Here is a 26,357-nt window from a genome sequence, read left to right on the forward strand (position 1 = left end):
ATATCAGTATTTCACAGTGTACACATACTTTCAAAATAATGTGAACACCTATTATTTGGAACGCAGTTTCTTTGTGCGGTGGTAAAAGTAATCATTTTTACATTGTGTTATGCACTTGTTATGGTAGTAAATAAGATCAGTTTCTCACTTATTTATGCATCTAGCTATATGTAGACGAGTCAAAAACGAGGCTCCTCTGAAGCAGACTACAATCGAGTTGTTTGAAACCAATGGACTTAAAACCTACAAATGTGTCAGATTATTAAAAAGTGATGAAAGCACACACAACTCACTGGACGAAACAAAGAAAGACTAGTGTTTAACACTATCAGCGATTAGGTCATGAGAAAGATCACAAGCTGTGATAGGATAAGGAAGGAAATGACCAATTTATAGTCGAAGGAACCATCCCAATGTTTGTCTCATATGATACAAGCTAACCAGGAAACACCCGAATCAGGGAAGACAGGCAAGGTTTGAGCCCCGTTCCTCCCAAATGTGTTAATCACTGTGTCACCTTGCTCAATGTGTTGCACAACAAGAGCAGCAAAGGTCAAGGAGTGGATAAACACCACTGCCCATCTCACCAGGCAATGACAATGTCTGAAAACATGAAATTACTTATATACTGAATTTGTATCTTGGGTCTTTTGCTGTTTTTAATACATTGGCATATAGAATCTAGAATCAAGTACTACTTATATTAGCAAGTACAGCAACAACTACCAACATTTCAAAATGACAGCATGTTTATTACACATAAGCAAAAGTACACAATGTGCTGAACTACCTACCTCAGCAAAGTGTACCCATTTTACATACATAAAATGTTTAAGTAAATTCCAATATTCCATACGTAAGTTAAGTTCCAAAACATTACAGAAATAACAAATCTTACATGACATGATCATCTTCGATCTGCCAACTAGATGGTATCTCACGGACAGTCAGCCAGAGATACTGTTTTAGTAGTGGCCAGTGCACTCACTGGACATAGATGTACATACACTTGTTCATAATTTTGTACTTTACATCGATAACTCCAGCTGTGTTACAAGACTGACCTCCTCAATACGTGTAGAAATTCATACTATCTTACAGGTCGGTGATTGACATTATAACATGGTGTACAAGTGCACAAGGAAAAAAATTCCTCTATTATGCCCAGATTTCCTGGTTGAAAATACACTTTTTCCTGGGTGAAAATACACTATATCTTAGATGAAAGTACATTTTTTTTTTTTCCCCAGTGGTGACAATATACTTCCCCTCCGAGCTCTAACAATTATCAATCCTTCGAATGGTAAATGCTTTATACACCAGCATAGAATTTTCCAGCACTTTTGGGGGGGAGGGGGGTGGCGGCATTTTGGAAAGCTCTTTGATGCACTGCACCAACGTGTACACTGCACATTTTGTATTACAAAAGTATAGATACTAATATACTAATTCCACCAAATACAGCACGGTGGCATCAGAAACACTGAAACTGAGATTGCGATAACTTTTGTCAGCCAACCATAGCAAATGTTACACGATCTTGCTAACCAGTGACAGCAGATCCTCAAAGCATAGGACAAGTGATGCAGTCAGCCAACAATAAGATTACAGTTAAAGTATTTTCCTGTACTTCCCGAGGATGTGGTTATGCAGAAACCCAAGTACACAGCTTAAATTTCAGCAGCGGAATGTTTCTGACAAGTAGGATTATAAACTTCAGTATGGCGCACCAAACATTTCTTGGGTTACCTGGCAGAATGCATGTTCTGTAGAGCACTTTGGCCTTTGCATAGGAAAGCCAATTAATGTGAAATTGCTATGAACTCATCTCACACTTTTTTTTAAAGCATATACTTTTTGCCATCATTATTGCATAATTTGTAATCTACAAAAGAACTAAAATAAATATGAAAAACTGACCTTGAACCTTGGTTGTTTTTAGCATGTGCTATACTTTCAGATGTACCAAACACACATACGCCAATAAAATTGTAAGTGATGGCATAAATGGCTGGTCCTCTGGGTACGAAATTTTTCTAAGTCGGTAGTCTTCAAAGTGCCAAGTTTTGAATGAGAATTCATGAAATTCATTACACATTCTCACACATAACATAATTCATGTTGCATACAAGGGCATTTACTTTGAAAGTAATGCTTCTCAAACCATCATTAGCAGTATTTTACCATGACCTGCTGTAAATGTAAACAATTGCAATGTCAGGCTCATCAAAAGCAGTTTCTTGTTACAAACCATTGCATAGTCTTTGTCCTAAGGCCTTTTGAAACATTTTGATGTTAGCAGATACTTTTCTGTGCACTGTATTTTGTTGCTCTAAATGGAACATTTTCTTTGCAACTAAAGTTTTATTTTGGTGTTATTCTCTGGCTTACGTTTTACTGCTGCTGTACTGTACTGCTGTAGCAGACTGAAGTAAAATTCTTTGTTAAGAGTATCAGTACCTCCCAGCCAAAATTACAAAAATTTAATTGAGAACTAACACAATGAAAAATTCCCGCTGTTTTCCCGGGTTTTTCCTGGATGAAAAAATTCCCTGATTTTTCTTGGTTGTCCAGGGGATTATATGCCCTGAGTAATATTCACATCCTGATTCTGGTCATATCCATGCTAGCTGTCTTGCTTCTTCAATTTGGTGATAGCCATTTATTTCCATTTCATACGACGATGCTCAGGATTATTACATTAAAGTATTCATTGTTGTTTCATGCTCTCAAGCATGGGTGAAGAAAAATGGTGTAAAACATGTTGTGTCTCGCTTTTGACAGAATGGTTGCTGCATTGTATAATAATATCACAAGATGCAGCATAATATTCAGGTTTCTCCATTCAACACTAACATATGTAAAGAGCATATCTGACAATGTCTAATTAAAACATACCATGAGGCAATTTGTTTGAAAGTGATATAAAGTGATATGTAACTGTCATTCTGTGGACAGCGCTGCATTGTGAAACTACTTCTGACATCAATCCTGACAAACAATTCTTCACAATCAGAGATCACACAAGAGGTGCTCCATGTTTCCAAATTACGTTTTCAACAGGAAACCTGCGAAATTCTGATGTTTCAGCAAGCCTTAGTGACAGCATAGCAAGTAGGGCAGTGCACACAACTCTGTTTGTTTCGGTTTGTCACCTTGTGAAACTTCCTCATACGGTTGATTCCAATCCTGTGAAATGGAGAAACTGAAGATCAGCATGGTACCAGATGTCATGGGAGGTAATTTTGACACATGCTCCTGTCATTCTTGTACCTTACAGGGGCTTAAATAATGCCTGACACATTGGTCAACATGTGGCCATGATACACGATTCTAACTCTACTAATGTAAATGCAAATTCCATATGACCTGATGCTGAAGATTCACCAAAATACTTCAGTACAGCTATTCATAAAATAAGGAAGGAAGGAAGATTAGAGCATAATATCCAGTCAAAAGCAAGGATATTAGAGACGGAGCGCATGTATGGATTACGAAATGATGGGCTAGGAAATCGGCCATGCCCTTTTCAAAGGAAATTTCCCAGCAATTGCCTTGAGAAACTTGGAGAAAACACGGAAAACATAAATTTGGACACAGATTTGAACCATCATCCTCCCGATGAGACAAAACTATGAGGTCATCTGCCCCCCTTAATCTTTTTGTCTGTCCATAGAGGAAGGACACACAAGAAATATCCCAATGGACTCAACCGTATCTGAGAATCAGGAAAGCCAAAAGATGGAAGCTAGCAGAAGTGAGTGAGGGGTAAAAGGGTGAAGGTGGGATTGTTGCCCCAACCAGAGAGCAGCTGGAACCTCCGGGGCATATTATGCACCCAGAAAGACACCCCCTGCATCCGACCATTCCTTCCACACCCTCCATGACCACAAGAAACTAGTTACATGGACAAGATACAAAAATCCTAGGGAAGAGAAGAATGATGACGATTCTGTCAACCAGCTACAGATGTTAAAGAATAAGATGATTTACAAAGATGCAAAGGGCAGGAGCCATTCTGGACCACCAAGCAAGGGTAGTCATAGGCCACTTGGGTCACAGCAGTCGACGAGACAGCTCTTCAAATCCCTCAAATGGCCAATGAGGCTAATGTACCCTACATCACAGACAGGAGTAAAAACCACTTCCACGGATAAAATGTAAAATCAAATCAGCTACTTTGGTGTTGTCTCCTAGTAGCAGAGGTAGCATGTCAGTAAGTTCAAAGTTTCTTTAAATCAGTGCACTCCAGTAAGATGTGGGTCACTGTGAGACAGGCACCACACTGACAGTGGGTGGATCCTCAAGTCTGAGCATGCGATCGTGAGTCAGCTAAGTGTGGCCAATGTGAAGCCGAGAGAGGACAATAGATTCCCTGCAAGAAGCAAAAGAGAAGATTGCCACATGGTGATGGTCTTTTTTATGGTTCGCAGTTTATTCGGAGAAACCAGGACACACCAATCTGCACTCCGAGCTTCCAACAATTGTCGGCACAAAGTTGACCAGAGGTCTAGTTCTGGTACAACCAACTCCAAAGTCAGCGTCCTGGAAGTCAACTTGGCCAATTGGTCAGCATGTTCATTCCCTGGGATCCCAACGTGAACCAGGGACACATACAAAAACGATCAATTCTCCAGAGTGGTGGAGGTCATACAGGAGATCCTGGACAGTCACAACCAATGGGTGTTGAGAATACCACTGCCAACAAGGAGACCACTCAAGGAGTCACTGTCAATTAAGAATGACTCACCAGTGTAAGAACTAAGGTGGATGAAGTCTCGGGCAATGACAACGAATTCTGCAGTGAATACAATACATCCGTTCAGCAGGGAGCATAGTTCACTGCATCTTGCTTGGTATATGAAAACTGGTTCATCCAACAACCATAGAGCCAAGTACAACCTCTGACAAAGTTTGGTGAATAGTCTTGCAAAATTAATGTAGATGAACTATGAACTACAATTACCTTACTGTCCTTAGAAATAGTCACCTCCCATAACTATGCACCATTGAGCTCTGCGATACATATCCTGGAAATTTTGCATGAAGTCTTCCTTCGGGATGGTGTTCAAGAGTTGCATCATGTTTTGTGGGATGTTAGGAATATTGTCAAATCTCTTCCCTTTCAAAGCAAGTTTTATTCGAGGGAATAGGAAGAAGTTTGAAGGATTGAGATCCTGCGAGTATGGTGGATGTTCAAGTTGCACCACCCCCTTTTTTTGCCACGAACTGTTTGACGATATTGGCTGTGTGTGGGCAAGCGTCATCATGAACTAAAAACCAGCAATCTTGTTGTGTTTACTGGGGTCGTACCCTGCATAGACGCTGCACAAAACAGGTCAAAATTTTAACGCCTGTGCAGCGTTCGTCGTCGTTCCCTCAGGTAGAAATTCCTTGTGGATAATGCCTTGACTATCAAAAAAGGTGATGAGCATTGTTTTGATGCGTGATTTTTCAGCTCTGACCTTTTTCTGATGAGGTGAGAACGCCATTCCATGCTTTGCCATTTCGTTTCAAAGTTGTATCAAAGACACCAGGTTTCATCTTCAGTGACAATATGGTTCAAGAAAGAGGGTGTAGCATTGACCATTTTGACAACATTCTGTGAAGCCTCTAAACATGGCTGCTTCTGATCATCAGTCAAGTGATGTGGCTCAAGACAACAAGTTTTCCTCTTCCCTAACTAATGGGTAAGGATTTGTCGCACAGATTAACAGTTCATCTGCAGTTTATCCGCTAGCACTCGCACAGTTAATCGACGGTCGTTTGTGATTAATGTCCACACTTTCGTCACTGATGGCAGTCGCCGGTCATCCACTACGGCAATTGCCAGAATCACTTTCCCCACCTCCTCAAAAATGAGTGAACCACTCGTACACACACTTCATGGGCAGTGCATGATCCACATAAACATGTACCAGCATTGCACGTGTTTCTTTCGGTGTCTAGCCAAGCCTAAAACAAAACTTTAAATTGATCCTTTGATCATTCATTGTCCTGTCCTCAGTTCAGAACCAACACACTAAATAAGCACTTCGTCCAACAGGTCTAACATGGAACACACAATGCTCACCTAAATATGGTGGGGGCAGGTTGTCAACACTGGCTGCTACGCAGGTGCAGTGTTGTGGGTTGCCAGTGTTGCCTTATCAACCGCTCTGACTTCGTTTACTTAACTTTGTCAGAGGTTGTATGTATAACACATCTGAGCCTGAAAATGTGCCACAGACTTCCAGGAACAGCAGGCAGTGAAAAACCAGAGGGTCTACTAAGTCTTTCAGACCAAATGAGAGGTCAAGGGAGATCCAAGGATGGAGTACACACCATGGGGGCACAAGTGTTTTCTCCTGGACAAGAGGCGATAGTTGGAAAGATGGATTTCAGAGCAGAGACTCTGTATGCAATCTGCAATTGTGACTTCCGACCTTGGCCTCTGCTGCAGGAGGTAGATCTCCTACCAGGAAACAGGATGCCCAGGGGAGCAGTGTGTGTGTGTGTGTGTGTGTGTGTGTGTGGGCGCGCGCGGTACGAAAGGCACCTGTCGCAAGTAGGATCCCACAGTCACGTATCATGTCCAGAGTATGCAATGATGAAGGCGATGCTGAGTCATGAGCTAGGCTCCCACTGACAAGATATGACAAGATCAGAGCCTCGTAGAGACAAAAAGTGTAGAGTGGTCTGTACTCCAACTGCTGTTACTGAGACAGTGAATAGTATTAAGATGCAACCAATATGTTTGCTCAAGTTAGCAAAGATGGGGAAGCCATGGCAACTAGGCATCGAAGACAAATCCCAGGACACGATAAGACCCTATCACACTGAGCATTTGGTCCTCCAGTTAGAGTTCTGGTTGGGGATGGATGGTACAACAGGGACAGCAGTGCACAAAACATCTTGGTGGTGGAGAGAGCCTAAGACTGCCCTTTCGTATGGCACCTTACAGTCAGCATTCAGCAACACTCACAGTTGAGAAGCAAGTTTTCAGCATACAAGAAGAGTGACACTGTAGAGCCCACAGCTCCAACCAGACCATCGACAGACGCTAGAAAAAGGGGTACAATCAATACAGAGCCCTGTGGGATCGCAGTCTCTTGTATATGGGGTTACCGTGGGAAGCACCAACCTGAACCTAGAAAGTACAGTGAGACAAGAAAGAAGTTCTGGACAAAAATTGGAAGCTGGCCCCAGAGACCTAACTCATTGAGGGCAGCAAGGACGTGGTGATGCCATGTGGTGTTATAAGCCCTATGCAAGTCAAAGAAGACAGCAACAAGATACTGACACAGGGCGGAAGCTGACCAAATAGCAGACTCAAGACAGACCAAATTGTCAGCAGCAGAACAGCTTTCTTGAAATTCGTCCAGGGATGGAGCCAAAAAACTCAAGACTCAAGGTACCTACACAGCTGTGGGCTCCTCACCACATATCCCAGCAACTTGCACAGAACATTAGTGAACGTAATTGGTAGCCAGCTGTCCACCTCAAGGGAGTATTTACCTGGTTTCAGTACTGGGATGATCCCACTTTCTCGCCAATGAGACTGATCTTACCTTTGTTCCAGATATAGTTGAAATGGCAAGAATGTGATGTCGGCAGTCCACTGGTAAATGAGCATTTGGCTGTGGATGTGGTCTGGCCTTAGAGACAAGTCAGGGCAAAGGGCTAGGCCACTCCCTGAACAGAAGTGTAGTAAATGGTAAAGCAAATTGCTCTACTCACTTTTCGAGGACACGAAATGCAGCCTGATAATACTCAGATGCAGAGGCACAAGCATAATGAAAAGCAAGATGTTCAGTAACCATTCACAGAGATAACAGGTACAACTACAAGGTAATGGTGTGCTTAGAGGGATTGAATCTTCGCCCAAACCTGTGAAGGATGGATGTCCAAGCGAGTGTCGCCGAGAAAGGGTCAAAATGGTAAACATATGATCACTGTCACACAGGTCATCATGGACTCTCCAATGGATGGAATGGGGAAGACCCGAGATGCAAATGGAAAGGTTGTTGGCTGAATAAAACCCATATGACACACTGAAGTGGGTGGGAACACCAGTATTTAAAAGGCAAGAATAGAGCTCTGAGAGCAAGTTTTCGACAGCTTTATCATGACCAGTGTCCACCCTACAAAGGGTTATGGGCATTTAAGTCACCCAGTATTAGGAAGTGTAGGGGATCTGAGAAAACAATGCAGATAACGTGTTCTGAGACACTTCATTGTTGGGAGGGAGATACACATTACAGATGGTAAATTTCAGAGGTGCCTTTGCACGAACATCCACAGCCCCCAAAGTCATGTTGAGTGCTGTGTTTCTACAGTAGACAGAGTCCACAATGTAACTGCAATTACCACCCTATGCTCTTTCACAGTCAGTGGGATTTTTAAAATAGCCATGGATGGTAGGGGTCCACATTGCTGGGAATCAAGTTTTCTGGAGGGCAATGTGAAAAAATGGGAGAAGTACACTAAAGATGATGTAGCTCAGTCATGTGGCGGGAAAAAAAATGCTACAGTTCCACTGGAGGATCATGCTATCAATATTCTGTGGGGCCATGAAGGGACTGAAGAGGCAGATCATGTCTCACATCTCCATGCCACCTGCTGCCTCTGTTGTGAAGATATACAATTAATACACATTTGTTTCGAATCAGAGTACTTGGGGAGATCTGGGGCCACCAGGAATGCTGCATCAGACCCAGAGGCAGAAAAAGTGGGTTCTGACGGAACGAGGATCATCAAAATCTCCTGCTTTTTAGAGGATTATTACTTGCTCTTAGATGATTTAGACTTCTGTGAGGACTTGTTTACCTCAGATTCTGGGACAGTGGAGGAATGGGAAATCCTACTACCTGCAACCTGTGGCTCCTTCAGCTACCAGCTGGCATCCTGTTCCAGGTCAGCAGAGTCCTGGGAAAGGAGTGTCCCGAAGGAGGCCTTTCTTGTAAGGGGTGCCAGAGGAGGGCTTTGCTTCTCCAGTTGGGGGTTAGGGACTGATGTCCCCACCAATAGGGAGTCGATGAACCCAAAGGGGGTGTGAGGGAAGCAGTAGGACCCTCAACCACCTGGCAAGCACGTGTAGTTGTGTGGCCTGCGGGCCAGACATAGAAGACAAGGAGGGCAATGGCACAGTCACTAAAGAGGATGACATTGTAGCAGAAGCATATGTCATTCTCATACACAAAGGCTGTGTACATTTGTATTTCTTCTTGGCATCTTTATATATGAAGCAGTCAAGGATTTTGTTTTACAGGATTTTCTCCTTGTGTTTGAAAATGGTACAGCCCTGGGAACATGGGGGGTTTGTGTGGAAAGGATAGCAAAATCCTTACAGACAGGGCTGGCCCTCCAACACAAAGATGTGTCCAAATCCAATGCATTTGTAGCACCACATGGGATGAGGAATATATGGCTTGACATTACAGCAGTATATCATCACATTGACCTTCTAAGGCAACAAATCACCTTAAAGGGCCAAGATGAAGGTTCCAGAATCCATTCTAGAACAAAGCAAGTATTGGAGCGTGTATTTCTCACCTTGTCTCTCAGCCCTATGTTCCTCCCTTGAAGCAGCCAGGAATGGGAATATTTTAGGGTTTTGCCTCTCTCATAACTTCAGAAGAGACTGCTGAGGCTGTGTACTCACCAGCTTAAGAAAGTTTAACTCACTTCACTTGCAAATCTTCCGCCATAGTACTACCCACTCTGAAAGGGGACACTACCCAACTGGTGTCACCCAGCCACAGCAATGGTTACCTGATCAGCAAATTGTTGCCTGTGCCCCAGCCGTGATGGACACATACTCCTTGGCTTGCATTATGACACCCCCCCCCCCCCCCCCCCCACACACACACACACACACACACACACACACACACACACACACACACAAGAGCGTCTATTCTGCTGGGCTCTGAGCATAGTATGCTTGCAAGAAAGAAGGGTGCAAAGAGAGAAAGGCACAAAGGTGGAATATACACCATGCTGGGTGACCTTCCCTGTACAATCCGCACTTCTCTATAATTTAGAAAAGAAGTAGCTCAAGTCAGTACCAAGAAGGGGACCAATAATTAATAAGGGAAAGTTGTAGAAGGCTGGACTTTAAGAAAACAAGTGTCCAAAACACAAATCAAATCCAAACACAACTGGCACCAAGAAGAGCAACCAACTGAAAGGTAGAGATGAAAGACAGACTTGCAGCACGGAAAGCGAAGTAGCACTGTAGCCCCTGGGAGGCCTCCCAAATGCAGGTCCAGTGTGCTAACCATTGCACTACCTCACTTGGTGACTGCAAATGAGCCTTTTTTTCATACTATGTTCCAGATATTAATTAGAATTCTCATTTGGAACATACTTTCCTCTCTAAAGTCTCTACGGTCTTCAGCAATGGTGACTGACTCCCTTTCTTCAACAGCAATGTGTGTTAGTAAAGGTTCCTCCAATGATTTCCACAAAAAAGCAGTCTGCTTCCTTGTGTTTGCGTCCATTTTTGATACTACTGTGACATATACTTGAAGCTTCAATGCCCATATTGCCAATCACCTTTATGAATGATGGTTAGTCACAATGGTGACTGATCTGGAGTATAAATACAATGATGCAGCAGAACATTACGAACTTGGTCCACAGTGAGACTGAATCCTGCTTGCTGGCACTCCAGGAACGACTCATGAGGAAAATATATAAGTGGAGCATAGGTGAATAGGGCACTATTCTAGTGACAATACAGGCAATAAATGGGGAACTTTGCTGACACATACGACATTGACAAAGGGCAGATTGTTATGGCCTAGGATCAAGGAAAGAGTACATCAAACCGCATAGCTGGTCAGCTGATTGTGTGCTACTATCATAAGCACCTACGGAAAGGATCACATAACCATGAGTGACAAGGTGAGAAGAAAGAGGACTCAGGCAGCTGGTGCCAAAAGAAATGGGCCACACTGAAATATGAGTAATTATTTATACATGAATGTGTGTGTGACTGTGATAATGTGAATGTTGTGTGTGACTATAAAGAAGTTATAGTGCATCACAAACAATGAAGTCAAGGTCCTGTACTATCAAAGAATAAAAACAAGGGGCCACACCATACATTGAAGAATGCAAGTAACAGATATGAACGCCAAATACAGGTGTTCAGCACACAATTACACACGATCATGACATCTGAACGTCCTTTCACGAACATTTGATACAACCTTCGTAGCATAATAGTTATACCTCTACATATTATAATATACAGGAGCTGTATCCCGCAGAGAAAAGTATAAATTAAGTACACTGAAGTACAATACACACTCGTTTGAAGCAGTGGTCAAATTTACATGTAGCTACAATGAAGAAAACAATGTAAGTGCCTTTTGTGGTGGTGTTGGATGCCTAACTTTACAACGGAGGAGGAATTAAAGCAAGTAATTTATGGACTTACCTGGAATATGGTGAGCTCTCGATACGGGAGGATCTTTTGGGCACCGAAATATGTGATGGATAACGTGATCTACATAACCATGGTCAGAACTTTATGGTTTCTCTGTCGCAGCATCAAACTTTTTACCCAAATGCACATCAATATGCACTTATCCTACAAAACTGTCCTGTGGACACTATAACAATGTGCAGTTTTTTGTCGTCTACAATGTTATAGACCTGAGGCTGAACTGTTCTCCATAGTTGCACTCATGGTACTGCAAGGAATGCGCACAACAAACACTGCTTAACGTGTGGAGATGTGGCCGCACAAACTACGGGTGGTGGTTACGTCTCAATAATGGAGCAACCGAATCTAATTCAAACATGCCCTTTGTCAAGTTATGATCTCTCATAAACTAAACTTGGGAAGTTTTGTAGGTTATATGTACGTTAAATGTAATATAAATAAAGCTGACAAGTGCTACAGATAAATAAGATATAACACTGGCCACAAATACAGGGATTTGATCCAAAGCAAGGCCAAAACTTAGGTTAAGTGTTATTTTCATATGAAATTTGATTATTTATGTTTTTTTTTTTTTAAAGGCACCAGTACTGTATACTGTCATCCAGTGCCCATGGACAACACCAGTATATGGTAGGGGTGCAACTGTGATGGATTTTATTTTGGTTTATCCATAAGTATATGTCATTTATTAAGTATCTGAACACTGTGCAGGACAAAGATGCAATCATGCATGCGCTAAAGGGAGACACATACAGAAAGAAAAAAAAAATGTCCATTCTTATGTGTCTTTAGCTTATATCCATTTTTTTACTCTTCAACTATCTGTCTTTTCCCGTCTGTGATTCTGGATGGACATGTGATTTAAAAGGTTTTTTTAATATATAATTCTCTTGTGGAAAGGAAAGCAGTTTCTTTCATTTCTAAAATATTCCTTCTGTAAAGTTTACCTGGAAGCACGACAACCTGCAATCTTCTAAAACAAAGACAACTTTGATCATGATTGTATTTTACTGCATTCTTTATCATGGTGATGGGTGATATTCCCTTCTCTTCAAGAAAGGAGAGGTAAATACCGCTATGTTAAAAGGAGAAGTAATACACTAAACGATTAGACTGTTTCAGTGGTAATCGTAGCAACAGACAGCGGAGGTGCGAACTTCGACCCGTGAAGTGTTGCTGGTGAAAGTATCTGCCAGCAACACACCTTGAAATAATTCACATTACTTGCACCTCCCTTACATCACCACTGGCTTACACACTGAACCTACACCTGGAGTTAATGGTCTGAAGGGTGATTTTGTACAACAGCAGGATTATTCTTACGGCTTTCCCATATACTCTGACTGCAACAAGGACAAGGACAGAGAGACACACACACACACACACACACACACACACACACACACACACACACACACACAGAGAGAGAGAGAGAGAGAGAGAGAGAGAGAGAGAGAGAGAGAGAGAGAGTGTGTGTGTGTGTGTGTGTGTGTGTGTGTGTGGTGTGTGGTGGTGCAGCTACAATTGTTCAGTAGTATTGCCAGGTGATGTTCTACTACTACTGTTGAGATTAAATGAATAACACACATTATAAAACAGAGAATACTAAGTAAAAACAGGTATAAAATGGATAGCAAACATCGTAATTTTACATTGAAATGAACACCCCTAGCTGCTTACAGGCATTGACATACGTCAATGGCGACAGATGAAAACGTGTGCCCCGACCGGGACATGTCTGAAAGAACAGATACCATCTTAGTAAATATATCAAAATTTTACCTGACACTTTTGTCGGAACAGACGTCTCAAAAACATCTGGTAGTTAAAAGTTGAAATGTCATTGTTCCCTAAACAGCCACACAACAGCCTAACAATCAGTTCTTGAAGTAATGAGCTTCCAGAATCTTCTGCGCCATCAGTCAGCAAAGCTTCTTCCAGCTCCTGAAAATATATAATAAAGACATAAAGAAACCAAGGATATTGAAACATTCACTTCTTTATCTCTATACAAACTAGATGAGTTTTAAATAGTACTCAAGTACAAATTCAAATGAAATGCCAGGCAATCATCCCAAGTTCTTTTGGGCATGCACCTGGGATAGTGCAGTATTAGATATTTTTCCGATGTTTTGGCAGATAACCTAACAGCCATTTTCTACACGTATGTATTTAAATCAAGTGGTATAAATTTTGCCAAACACTCGCCTTGATGGCTGTCAACCTTGAGAAGAGGCTGTCAGTAATCAAATGACAAATGTAGGGGTGGAGTGGGGGAGGGGGGGCAGTAGAGGTCTGGGAAATTTTAAAAATTACAAGCCTGATGTAGGCCTTTCAATGCTACATTTCACACACTTCCCAACCCAAAATAAAGAAGATTTCCCAGGAATAAGAACAATTGTAAATGTGGGAAAGGCTAAAAATTAGCCTAATAAATGTCAAGGGCACTTAAGAAACATTTCCGTAATTTTCAAATATTGCAAAATCTATATACATATCTTGCTCAAATATTTGGTGGAAATAGAAGTACAACATGGAAACCAAATCCACTTGCAGTATTAAATGGGTGGCCAGCCTTCAATGTTTCATACAAAAATATTCAGAACACTCATCCACTTCCAGGCTCTGCCTATACTTGTATATTACAGAATCTGTATTTTCATAGATGACAAGGTAATTTTCTCTTGAGTGATAATCCTGTTGCACTCTCTGCAGTCCGAATCTGATCCTTTGTGAAATCATTTTGGTAACATGCTCTTCCTGACAACAAATTCTTCATTTTACTAATCACCAAAGCACTCACTCAAGGTTGCTGTATTCATACAAGACTGAAATCCAGTATTGTTTTCCCTAACAATACTTAACACTCTCTCACAGACTGCATTATTTGAACCTTGTGGAGTCACTTGTTTCAAAAGCAGTTTTATTTCTATCTTTTAAGCTGACAAGTGCAGAATGAAAAATTTTTTGTCAGCACTCAGCATAATCTATCTTAGAAAGCCAAGATGACAATCATTCGTAGACAGGTTTACTATGTACTCAGGACGGAAATCATTACAATCTATAAAATATTTTAGCAGCACATGATTTGCAAAATGTAAAGAGTACTTTTTTTGATTTTTTAAAACATCAAGTTGTAAAATTTCTATTTTTGTAATTTTTTAGTAATTCCATTGACTTCCATAAATGGGCGGTAAATCCATAAAAATTACGGACTAGACAATCAGTAATATTTGGCACTTCTGATGATGGCTGTAAGGTTATCAGCTGAGATACCAGAACAAGAAAAAAATACTGTCTCACACACAAACCCAAAAGATGATGGAATATTCTATCTGCCAGAGAAACTTCAAGAAACCCACTAAGCCAGGCTTTAACTACAAGTTGAATAGTCTAATTGAACAATGCTGATCCAAATGTGTACAATACTGAGGTTACTCAGGCACTGTATTGCTTAAAGTGATCATTTAGCTACTTCTGCTGGAAGCAATACATTTATCATATCACGAGACAAACGTTTGTGTTGCTGTATCAAAAACGCCTGTCTCCTGGGATATAATCAGTAAGTATACACTGCTACACCTGCTTTCTGATCATCAATTATGAATGTCACTCCACTATAGTGATCTCTGTAATGGGCAACTGAAACCTGTAGATAATTGCCTGCACTAAAAATGCAGCATTTGTCTGCTTATGAAGTGCAACTTATAAAATAGACAGACAAGTTATCACAGATTTAAAATTACAGTTATTGGGACAAAAAAATCATAGCCGTCACTGTAAGATCATCTTCATATTAACCAATACAAAAACTACTGAAGTTGTCAAGCTTCAAAATTCAATGACGAGTCTTAACATTATGACCACTATCCACTGTGAGATTGAGTGCTGGCTGGTGGTGTTGCAGGCACATGGCACAGTGAGGAAAGTGTATACATGGAGCTGCTCAAGACAGTTTTCGGATAATGTGTTCAAAAGAAATTCATACAACGGCTTGTCTGTACCACGTGTAATGAATCCATAGACATCCCAGTCTATACTAGGTAGGTTGAAGTCGCCTCCGACTAATATAGCATGATCCAGGTACTTCTGCGAGACAAGAGTGTAGACTCCCTTTGAATGATTCTAGAACTGTCACGGTGGAACCTGGTGGCTGGTAATAACACCCAACAATTAATTTTATTTCTCCTAGCCCTGTTAAACGTGTCCAGATAACTTCACAATCACACTCTACTTCGACCTCAGTAGACACAATATTTTTGTCAACTGCAATGAAGACACCACCTCCTACGGTGTCTAATCTGTCTTTCCGATACACGTTCCAACCCTCACTAAATATTTCAGAACTTCCTATCTCAGGGTTCAGCCAGGTCTCAGACCCGAGAATAATTTGCGCGCCACATGCTTCCTGGAGGGCAGTAAATTCAGGAACTTCATTCCAAACACTCTGAAAATTTACTGCTAATATCTTGATAGCTGAAGTGTCTTTACACTGAGCGTGTCCTGATTTTCCTTCCTGCACGTCAACTGGTGAGTGTTCATCAGGACACCTCGCACTACTGCCTAGCCTAAAAAACTCCCATGTGCATGCCACAAGTACTCTGCTACCCGAGTAGCCGCTTCCTTTGTGTAGTGTACCCTTGACCTATCTAGGGGCGTCCTACAATTCCCCACCCAATAGCACAAGTTTAGAAATCTGCAGCCAAGACTGTCACAGAGACGACGAAGCCTCTGGTTGAGACCCTTCACTCGGCTCCAAATCAAAGGACCCCGATCCACTCTGGGAACGCAGCAGGATTGGTGGTGATCTTTGATACATATGACGACAGAGTACTATACTGGTGCAGGCATAAGTGTTTCTGAGCACTCCATTCAGCACACACTGTTAAATGATGGGACTCCATGGAATACAAACCCTTTGTGTTCCTATGTAGCCCCAACAACATTATCACCCACTGACTGCAGAGGGCACAGGATCATTGAGACTGGACAGTGGATAATTGAAACTTGATACTTGGTCAGATAAATCACATTTCTCTTTACACCACATTGCTGATCATGTCCAGATAACTTTCATCCAGGTAAATGGCTGCTTGGAGCTTGAACTGTGCCATTGTCACAGGTTGGTGTGGGCAGTATTATGATACAGGGGACATTCACTTAGGCTTCCAAGGGAGACGCAGTGGTAACTGAAAGCACCATTGCAACTTATCGACTGTGTGAACAATATTGCAAGTCACGTGTATCACTTCATGCTTGATGCCTTCCCAGACAGCAAAGGCATCTTTCAGCAGGATAACTGTACATGTCACATGGTCAGATTTGTTCTACAGTGGTTTGAGAGGCCATGGTAATTAATTCAAGTTGATGTCTCAGCCTTCAAATTCAGGCGGTCTGAACCCGATGGAATCACTTGCCTGTAATTTTCAAGAATTGCAAGATGTGCATGTAGACACCTGGTTCCACATACCTTGGAAAACCAAAGACTTACAAGTCTCCATGTCTCGCAGAATAGATGCTGTACTGCATTCCAAAGGTGGAATAACAGGTTATTAAATAGTTAGTCATAAAGTTTTAGCTCACTGGTGTTTATGTATCCAAATGTAACATGTGGGAAATCATTAACACTATACAAATATTACTAGATAAAGAATAGGTTCAAAATGACACAGTAATGAAACATCTGTACATGAATATCAATACTACGTGAAATGTAATCCAAATAAAGACAAGGAAATCACTGGATGTACCAGGTGATCAAGCTAAGAGACACTCATAATGTGTAAGTGCAACAAAGAGCTATGTCTGACAGGTTAAAGGATTGCAAAGCTATTACGAAATATCCATTCTGATATTCATTACAATCTATGTAGTACAATGTCTGACAAAACAAAAGTTTTTAAAACTTAATATACTCTTCTCAAAACTTGCCTAAAATAAAGGCCACATTAAATGCCAATAATGCCTTTTGGGGGGGGGGGGGGGGGGTAACAAAAGATTAGCACTCACAATGACGTGTTGCTTTAAGTTATTGTGAAAATATGTTAGGAAAATAAATGGGTTTGGTAATACATATATGGTCCACAGTCTGAAAGCATTCAATTTAAATTTGTTTCCATTAACAGTAACCTTATTATCTTGTGCTGAAAGCTGGAATAGATGACAGTATCCATTATTCAAAGGCCCTCTATGCTGAGAAACACAGCATATCTTTTACTTCTTTGTCCTTGCCTTTTACCATTACTCGGAGTCAGCTAACGTTATCCTGTGGCCTTATCTATCCCACTAGTAGTCATTGTTTTCATTAATGCTTAGTTTCTTAAAAGACCATTGCTGGGTTTTCATTTACAGGGCCAGGTAGTATCAGATCCTATCTGTAGCTATTGAGGAAACTCAACAATAGCAGACTGCAACATTCATACCATCCTTCACGTATGTCCTTACCAGCTGTTAGTAGTGTGTCTTTGCTGTCTGTGAAGCACTTTGTAGTTTTAAAGTCTCTAGTGCTGTTATGTCAGTGTTTTGTTATTTTGTATATTTCCGTGTTATTTCCTTTTTCAATCCATTTATAGAGGTTGAACTCAGCTTTTTCTTCCTCAGTAGAAAATGTTCTTTAGAATATTTTCTTAGCCTCTCTGTCAGATTCCCCATCTGTTTCTGTAAGTTTCTTGGCACACTTCGTAAACGAGTTTCTTATCAGATATGGCATCTTTGGTGCAGTTGTTCCACCATTTTGGATCCATATTGTTATGAAAGCCTCCTTTACTGATACCTACGAAGATTACACAGAAGTCCTCAAATTCGAGTCAAGCCTCACTCTGGAGGCTGTCCTGGAGGAGCAGGAGCAGATTTGTGTATAACTCCTGTCAACAACGAGATCATTAGAGATGGAGCACAAGCTCGAATTAGGGGAGAATGTGGAAGGAAATCATCTGTGCTCTTTCAAAGGAACAATCCTGCTATTTGCCTGAAGCAATTTAGGGAAATCATGGAAAATCTAAATCAGGATGGCCGGACACGTGTTTGAACTGTCATCCTTCCGCATTCGGGAGGACAACGGTCCAAACCTGTATCTGGTTGTCATGATCTAGGTTTTCTACGATTTCCCTAAATCGCTACAGGCAAATGAGAGACAGCTTTGGATAATTATGCTTACTTGTGGTTCACCATAAGCTTCATGAAGATTTAAAAACGTGTCTCTGAGGTGATGTTTTGATATGGTAATCTGCAGCAGAGTAGGGTTATGAATAGGGCAATTATATCTTCTAAACAAACATTGGAAATGACTGCAGAAGCCCATAGCACATTATATGCCAATGTGCTATGGTGACCACGAGCATCACCCGCAACCCTAGCTATAGTTTTGATGCGTGGGTTAAAGTAGGCGACACTCATTTGCTCTGCTGTAGTCACACGGGAAAGTCAAGTACAAACCCAGACCACCAGGAGGTGCACCGAGAGCTACGGACCACTAGGTACCTCACCAGGCATCAGTAAGAGGTAGCTGGCCGCATCACAAAACCACAATGCCATAGTTTCACAAGTAACTAGGGGGACAGTACATCTCTTCCTGAAGAGTGACTATTTAAGCCAACGCGAACAGTTCCTGTCAGCGAGAGCTAGTTGAGTCATGCGTGCACTGCTTGCAGTCCATCACTTAAGTCATTGACATGCCACAGGAGAAGACTGCGTCATGCTGAGAAGTTAGGCAACAATTGTTTTGAGTGCTAGCTTTTCTCACTTTAGTTCTGGCTCACAGCAGACAGGTGGAGTCTATACTTCAGAATTGTATTTAGTTGGAACTGTTGAAGAAGTGAAGTTAATTTCGTTTCATACCTATTGCACCACCAGTCTTTTGCATAATAATAAAGAAGCTGTTTGTAACATCTACTGGGGTCCTCCTCAATTAATAACAGAAAGTAAGATTTTTCACAATTTAATACCGACAAAGCAGAAACATTCATCATTGCAAGCCTGAAATAGCAGGTGAAATGTAAGTGGTAGACAGTAAACATTCCACCATGTATGGTGACAATGGCAAGTAAGGCAAAATCAGATAGGCAATCCCAGACTCAGAAAGGAAGATTATGAGGGTTTGGCAGGGTTGACAAAACACAGGTAAGCTCCAACAAGTGCCACAAGTAACAATACATGGAAATAGTGAATAAGTGTAATCAAACAATGGGCAATGGCCCTTGCGCAATTGTTCGGATATAAGTTGGCTCCTAATGTGGTAGTGGAAGGAATTATGAGCATAAATTAGAGGTAAATCAGGCTCCTAGCTCAATAAAAGTAACAAACTAGCTGATGAAAACTCTAAATACAAACCTTTTCCTCTAGACTGAAAGTTGACAAAAGGGTGCTAACTTGAGCTGAACTTTAAACCAGGGTCCCTGAATTTAGGACTGAACACTGGACACCAACCTAAGTGAGATGACTGTGACAGTGATCTGGACTTCAATTGAAAAACTGGAATGCCAAAGTCTTGTATCAACCAGCAGATTTACTGAGCTTGATGAGACTTGGTACGGGCTAGCTATAGTGGCTTTGAAAGAAATTAGGTGGACAGGAATTGGTTCAGTGAGAACAGAAAATGCAATTCTATTTCACTAAGCACTATAAGACTAATTTGTTGGAAATTGGTTTTATGGGCAATGAAAAACCTTTAGTACTATGTCCTCAATTCTACACAGTAAATTCTAGGATATCCTTTATCACTGTTTAGGTAAACAAAAATGAACTCTTATTACCTGCAACATTCCTACTGAGAAAAGCAATGTCATTGTCAAACACAGTAATCCACAAGCTAGAGATAAGTGACAGCTTTCCGCCTGAATACCACAATATCATTGACAAGATCCTTAGGAGACAGTACAAGCTCAGATTGGGTAAAGATGGAGAAGGAAATTGTCCGTGACCCATTCTGATGAATCATCCTAGAATTTGTCTCAAACAATTTACACACACAACAGCAAAGTCAGATACTCAGGTGGGGATTTGAATTTCTGTCTTGAATGTGAGTCCTGTGACTTACTACTGCACAACCTCACTCTGTAACACAACAAATAATGATATATGTGAATGCAGACCTATACTGGCGTGTTGTCCGAACAAGACACAGCCAGGGAAAAAGCACCACAGGCACAAAGATGCCATAGAGACTCACCATTTACCCGAGTTTCACCAGTGCCACGGGCAGTGCTGAGCATGAAGATAGCGACTTTGCCTTGGCCAATTGCCAGCTGTGTACAATCTGCCAATGACCAGATGACTTGGAAGGTAGAAGAGCACCTCTCGCCACTTGATTATAGACCATTATCGAGGACTGATGTACACAGAGAACGTCATTTAGTGAACTCAGAACTGAACATACAGTTGTAGCACTTGATATGTACTGTGAAGTTTACATATGATTATTTGCTCAAAAGTCATTGAGGGCCTTTTTTGCATTATATTACGAGTAGTGTTGAAGACTACTTATTCGTCAAGACACAAAGATAAGTAAACCTTTTTAACTCATTTGTGTGACTTTGTCAGTAATTTGTTGGAGTGTTGTAGAACCTTTGTTCTTTCATCCTGTTACCTGTGGCAGGGAGAATTTGCCTTAGTGGTGTACTGAACCAGAAGCCGTTTCATGAACTCACAAACTTGGCGTACCATAACAACAGTAGCAACTTGGCCTCTTCAGCAGTAGACACAAGGCCTTTACAAACATGGTGACGAGGGTTTAGAAAACTGGTGACGAGATGGCAGCTTCCCGCACCTTTTGATTCAAAGTGTTCTTATTTGCCTTGTTTCTCCTAACCCAACACCAAAAATTTGTGACATTTTTTGTTCTAGTTGTTCTTGTACATCACTTTTTGCTTTTGTGTCATTGTTATTGTCTAACTAGTTATGATGACAACCCCGACCACAACCCACCCACAATTTATAATTCATTATCCCGTGATTCAACTGTCACCTATGCCTGCAAATCCACAGATTCTGCCAATTGTATCTGTTCTTACCGAACCATTGTCTAATGAGGATCTTCAATAGCCACAGGATCTTAATATGTGCCTTCGCTTTCATACGCCGTCACTTCAGAAGCTGACTGAGACAATTTTCATCACACATCAAGCAGTGGCTCAATAAGTAAGCACTGCATTGGCAGCCACACCTGCAGCTTCTGTGCCACATTTCCTGCTGCCGTATCATGCCTTCTACGAAACTGCAGAAACTACACGGAGTATGTTGCACAATTCAGGGCCCACCTAGCAGCGCACCAAATATCAGATAATGTGATGTAGGCTCACTTCCTTTCGTCAGTGTATCAGTGTATACGACTCTTGCAAAACTCTTCCCTACATCACAGGCTGAAGACGTCCCATTTGAGACATTAGTCAGTGCATTACATAAAAACTATGAAGACTGTAGCAACACTGCCAGCTGCCCAATTTAAGTTCTTTCATTTAAAGAAGCAACCAGAACAAACACACCATTAGTGGGTGACTGAATTACAAGGTTTAACACGGAAATATAAGTTCCATTGTGGATGTGGACAATATTACAGTGACTATATGATCAGGGAAACAATCACACAGAATGTGTCAGACAACAGGTCAGAGAACAAATTCTGAAATATTCCGATCTTACTCTTGAGCAGGTACTGCAGATCACTGATAGCCATGACTCTTGTGATTATATAGAACACAAAGACAGAGAGAAGATAAAAAACGACTATACGTCAGTCCCAACTGACATAATAGAAGACAGCTAAAAAAAAACAGAAACGGAGCTCCCAAAACTAAAAATTAAATGGCCTTCGCCATATTGATTTGGTGGATAAAAAATAAAGCACAGTCGACATCCCATGCTAAAACGGCAGATAAATCAGATGGCAAACCCAAGCTGGAACTAAACAGTTAAAACATGGGCATTCCATCAGGAGGTGGCGGATAGTTAAAACTTGGGCGCAATGTGTACAAAGTGGTGGGGTAGCGCCACTTAGTAAAAAACAATGGCTAAAAAAGCCAGTGGCCAAAACGCAGCTGAGTTAAAATAACCTCCTCCCGGCAGGAGGTCCAAGACGAGGTCGTCCAGGCCACTGGGAGGGGCTTAATAAGCCGGAGCTTATTCCTGTGAAGGAAGGACCATTGGCGATGCCAAAGGGACACTGCCTCCTGACAGACGGAAACACAGAGACCATCAGAGGGAATATTGGTACTCGCGGGCTGCAGCCTTGGCAGCAGCGTCAGCAGCCTCATTCCTTGGCAGACCTTCATGACCAGGAACCACAGAAACATCACACTGGCTCCACCAAGAGTGAGCAAGTGACAGTTTTCCTGACATTTTGCACTAAGGGGTGGGCAGTGTACAGCGCACACAGACTTTGAAGAGCACTGGGTGAGTTTGAGCAGACAACACAATTGAAAAGGCTGTGTCAACAGGTGTATTCCGTGGCTTGATACAAGTGAAGAGCTCGGCTGTAAATACCAAGGAGTGTTCCGGAAGCCGATATCAAAAGACACGGGTGTCAATGACAATGGCACACTCGCCATCAGTGTATACAAAGGTACTGTCGCAAAGTTCCATGTGAAGGTTGTTAACTGACGATAAACTGAGGCTGGAGTAGTGTAATTAGGACGCAAATGAGGACCAAGGTTAACATGGGGCCGCTTCATGATGCCAAGGTGGTGAAGGGTTCACACCCACCGTAGCAAGTGCTGAAAGCAGACTCCAGGATGTAACAGAGAAGAGGGATGAGCTCCATACTGACAATTAGAGGAATCATCAAAGAAGGAGGCATGAGGTGGGTGGCCACACATGGCAGACAAACAGCATGCATACCTGCTGAGGAGAAAGTCACAGCGATAAGACAGTGGTAGTTCAGCAGCTTCAGCATACAGACACTCAACCAGGCTGGCGAAAAAGACGCCCGTGGCCAAATGGATAACATGATGGTGGATAGTGTTGAGATGGCGTAAGAGGGATGCGCGTGCAGATGCATAAACAAAGCACCCACAGTCGAGTTTTGAACAGACAAGGGTCCGGTACAAACAAAAAGTACCATTGAGGACACGTAGGACATTGAGGAACTGCATACAGTGGGCTGTCAGGTAAGATACATGGGAGGACCAAGAGTGTTTCCTATTGAGCATGATCCCCAGGAATTTCATAGTTTCAACAAACGGAAGGCCACCAGGCCCAAGATGTAAAGTTGGTAGGAGAAACCACTTGTGTTGCCAGAAATTAATACAGACAGTTTTGCCATTGGAAAAACGAAAGCCACTGTCGATGCTCCAGGTGTAAAGACGATCAAGACATCGCTGAATGATGCCGGTCAGTGAGACAGGTCTGTGGAGAACTGCAGTAGTTGGCAAATTGTCAACAAACAGGGAGCTGGAGATGCCCAGCAGGAGAGAGGCTATTATAGGGTTAATGGCGATAGCAACAAAGATGACACTCAGGACAGAACCCTGAGGCACACCGTTTCCCCGGATAAAGGGGTCCTGACAAGGCAGAACCCATATACACGTTGAAAACTCAAGCTTTTAAAAATGTCTGGAAAAAGAAAGGCCCACATGCAGAGAGTATGGAAGATACCACTTCTCCAGCAGGCGTCGTAGGCCTACTCCAAACCGGAAAACACAGCCACAGTCTGGGATTTCTGCAGAAAACCAAACATGACATGAGTGAACAAAGTAACGAGATGGTCGACTGCAGAAGGCCGCACTCAATATCCACGCTGTGCATTCGTCAGTGAATTGCAAGATTCAAGCCAACATACCAGCCGGGCATGAATCATATGTTCCATCACCTTGAAAATGCAGCTGGTAAGAGAGATGGGGCGGTAGCTAGAAGGAAGGTTTTTGTCCTTACTGGACTTAGGTATGGCTATGACGGTGGCTTCACACCAGCGTCTGGTAAATGTGCTCTCTGCCCAGATGCGGATGTACATGTTAAGCAGAAAGTGCTTCAAGGCAAGGCAGAGAAAGGCAAGAGAAAGGTGCTGTAACATCTGAATGTGGATGGCGTCTGGCCCAGGGGCAGAGGATCGGGATGAACTGAGAGCATGATCTAGCTCCCTCATAGTAAAGGCAGCACTGTAGCACTCACAATTCAGAGAAGAGAAGGGTATTGCCCGAGCCTCCTCCAGTTGTTTCCGATGGAGGAAGGCAGGGTGATAGTGGGAAAAACTCGAAACTTCCGCAAAATGGTGGCCCAAGGATAGCAACAGGGTCCACAATAACATCATCTGCTACTGTGAGGCCGGAAATTAGGGAACGGATCTCGGTCCCAGAGAGTCGTCGGAGGTTGGCCCACATGACAGAGGAAGGGGTGGAACTGTTAAAAGAACTAGTGAATGAAATCCAGCTAGCTCGTTTGCTATCCCGAAGCATGCGATGACACTTTGCACGCATCTATTTATAATGAAAGCAGTTTGCGATCGTAGGATGATGGTTAAAAATGCTGATAGCACATCTCCAAGGGACTGGGAGATGACGTGGCAAAGAGGAAGTGCGAGGAATGGAACATTCTGCAGCAGTAAGAATAACTTTGGTGAGATATTCCACCTGGTCATCACAACTGGAGAAATCTTGTTCTTCAAAGGTCGCCAGGGAGGAGTAAAGCTGCCAGTCAGCCTTAGTAAGCTGCCATTTGGACATGCACGAGGATGGGGCAGGAGTCAGCAACCGGAGAGCACACGGGAAATGGTCACTCGAGTACGTGTTAGAACGGACAACTCAAGATGATGGGCAAGCTGGGCAGTGCAACAGGATTGGTCCAAATAGGTGTGCGAGGAGACAGAAAGGAAAGTGGGTGGTGCTCCAGTGTTAAGGCAGAAGAGGATAAGTTGGTTAAGAAGGTCAGCCAAGAGGGCACATCTCTGACAGCTCCTGGGAGAACCCCAAAGGGGTGATGCACATTAAAGTCACAGAGCAGCAGAAATGGGGGGGGGGGGGGGGGGGTTAACTGCTCAATAAGCTGAAGGAAGTCTGCCCTAGTGACATCGAATGATGGAGGGACGGAGAAGGAAAAGGCGAACTGCAACAGCTTGAAGATTGGTAGTCAGGGTTGGATGGTTGATTGATTTAAAGGATGGGGAAAGGGACCAAACTGGGACGTCATCAGTCCCTTGTTCCCGGTAAAATAATTACACGAGGGAGAGAATAAAAGAATGGAGGTATACAGCACAGTAACAGGAGAATGGAAGAACCAGAAGAATGACAGAAAGACAACCGACACTACTAAGGACAAAACAGGAAAAGAAAACCACAGAGAGAAGCAAGAAACAGGCAGAAGGGATAACAACAAGAGAGCAGATGACCGTGACTGGCTGACCACAAGAATAAAAGGAAAAGCCAGCCACTCTGCGACAAATTAAAACATTCAGCCGAAAAGCGTTAGTGTGGAGAACACAAAGTGCCAAAGGACATGCGCGAAAACTTATATAGAATGATAAAATCCACCATCACGTACAACACACAAAACTAAATTAGCCGATGAGGCGTGGTAGTTAAAATTAATGGCAACGAATCTGGTAACAGAAGAGTCCATCGCAGGGCAGCCAAAGAAGGACAGCTTACCAAGATATGGGCCACTGTCAGCCAGGCACCGCATCGACACTTAGGTGGGTCATCACGGCGCAGGAGGTAGCTGTGCGTCAGCCAAGTGCGACCAATGAGGAGCCTACAGATAACCACAGAGTCCCTGAGAGAGGCCCGCATGGAGGTCTTCCAGACATTCATAGTCTCCTTAATGGCACACAGTTTGTTGTGCATACTGAGGTTATGCCATTCCGTCTCCCAAAGCCGCAAAACCTTGCAGCGTAATACTCAACACAGGTCATTTGTAGAGAAACCAATCTCCATACGCAGTTTCTGCGTAGCCTGTTTGACCAGCCTGTCAGCAAGTTTGTTGCCTGGGATTCCAACGT

The 26,357-nt window shown here is 42.5% G+C and overlaps 1 protein-coding gene across 1 annotated transcript in view; it reads right to left on the bottom strand.

Moving 5' to 3' along the window:
• Positions 1–26,357, bottom strand: part of LOC124796318 (mucin-12-like) — a 304,314-nt gene that overhangs the window by 251,007 nt on the left and 26,950 nt on the right. Inside the window, exon 3 of the mRNA XM_047260448.1 lies at positions 13,220–13,381. Within this exon, the coding sequence (XP_047116404.1) occupies positions 13,220–13,381 (162 nt within the window). The remainder of the gene's footprint in view (positions 1–13,219; positions 13,382–26,357) is intronic.

Source organism: Schistocerca piceifrons, chromosome 4, assembly GCF_021461385.2.
Source record: "Schistocerca piceifrons isolate TAMUIC-IGC-003096 chromosome 4, iqSchPice1.1, whole genome shotgun sequence".
Taxonomy (NCBI): Eukaryota; Metazoa; Arthropoda; class Insecta; order Orthoptera; family Acrididae; genus Schistocerca; species Schistocerca piceifrons.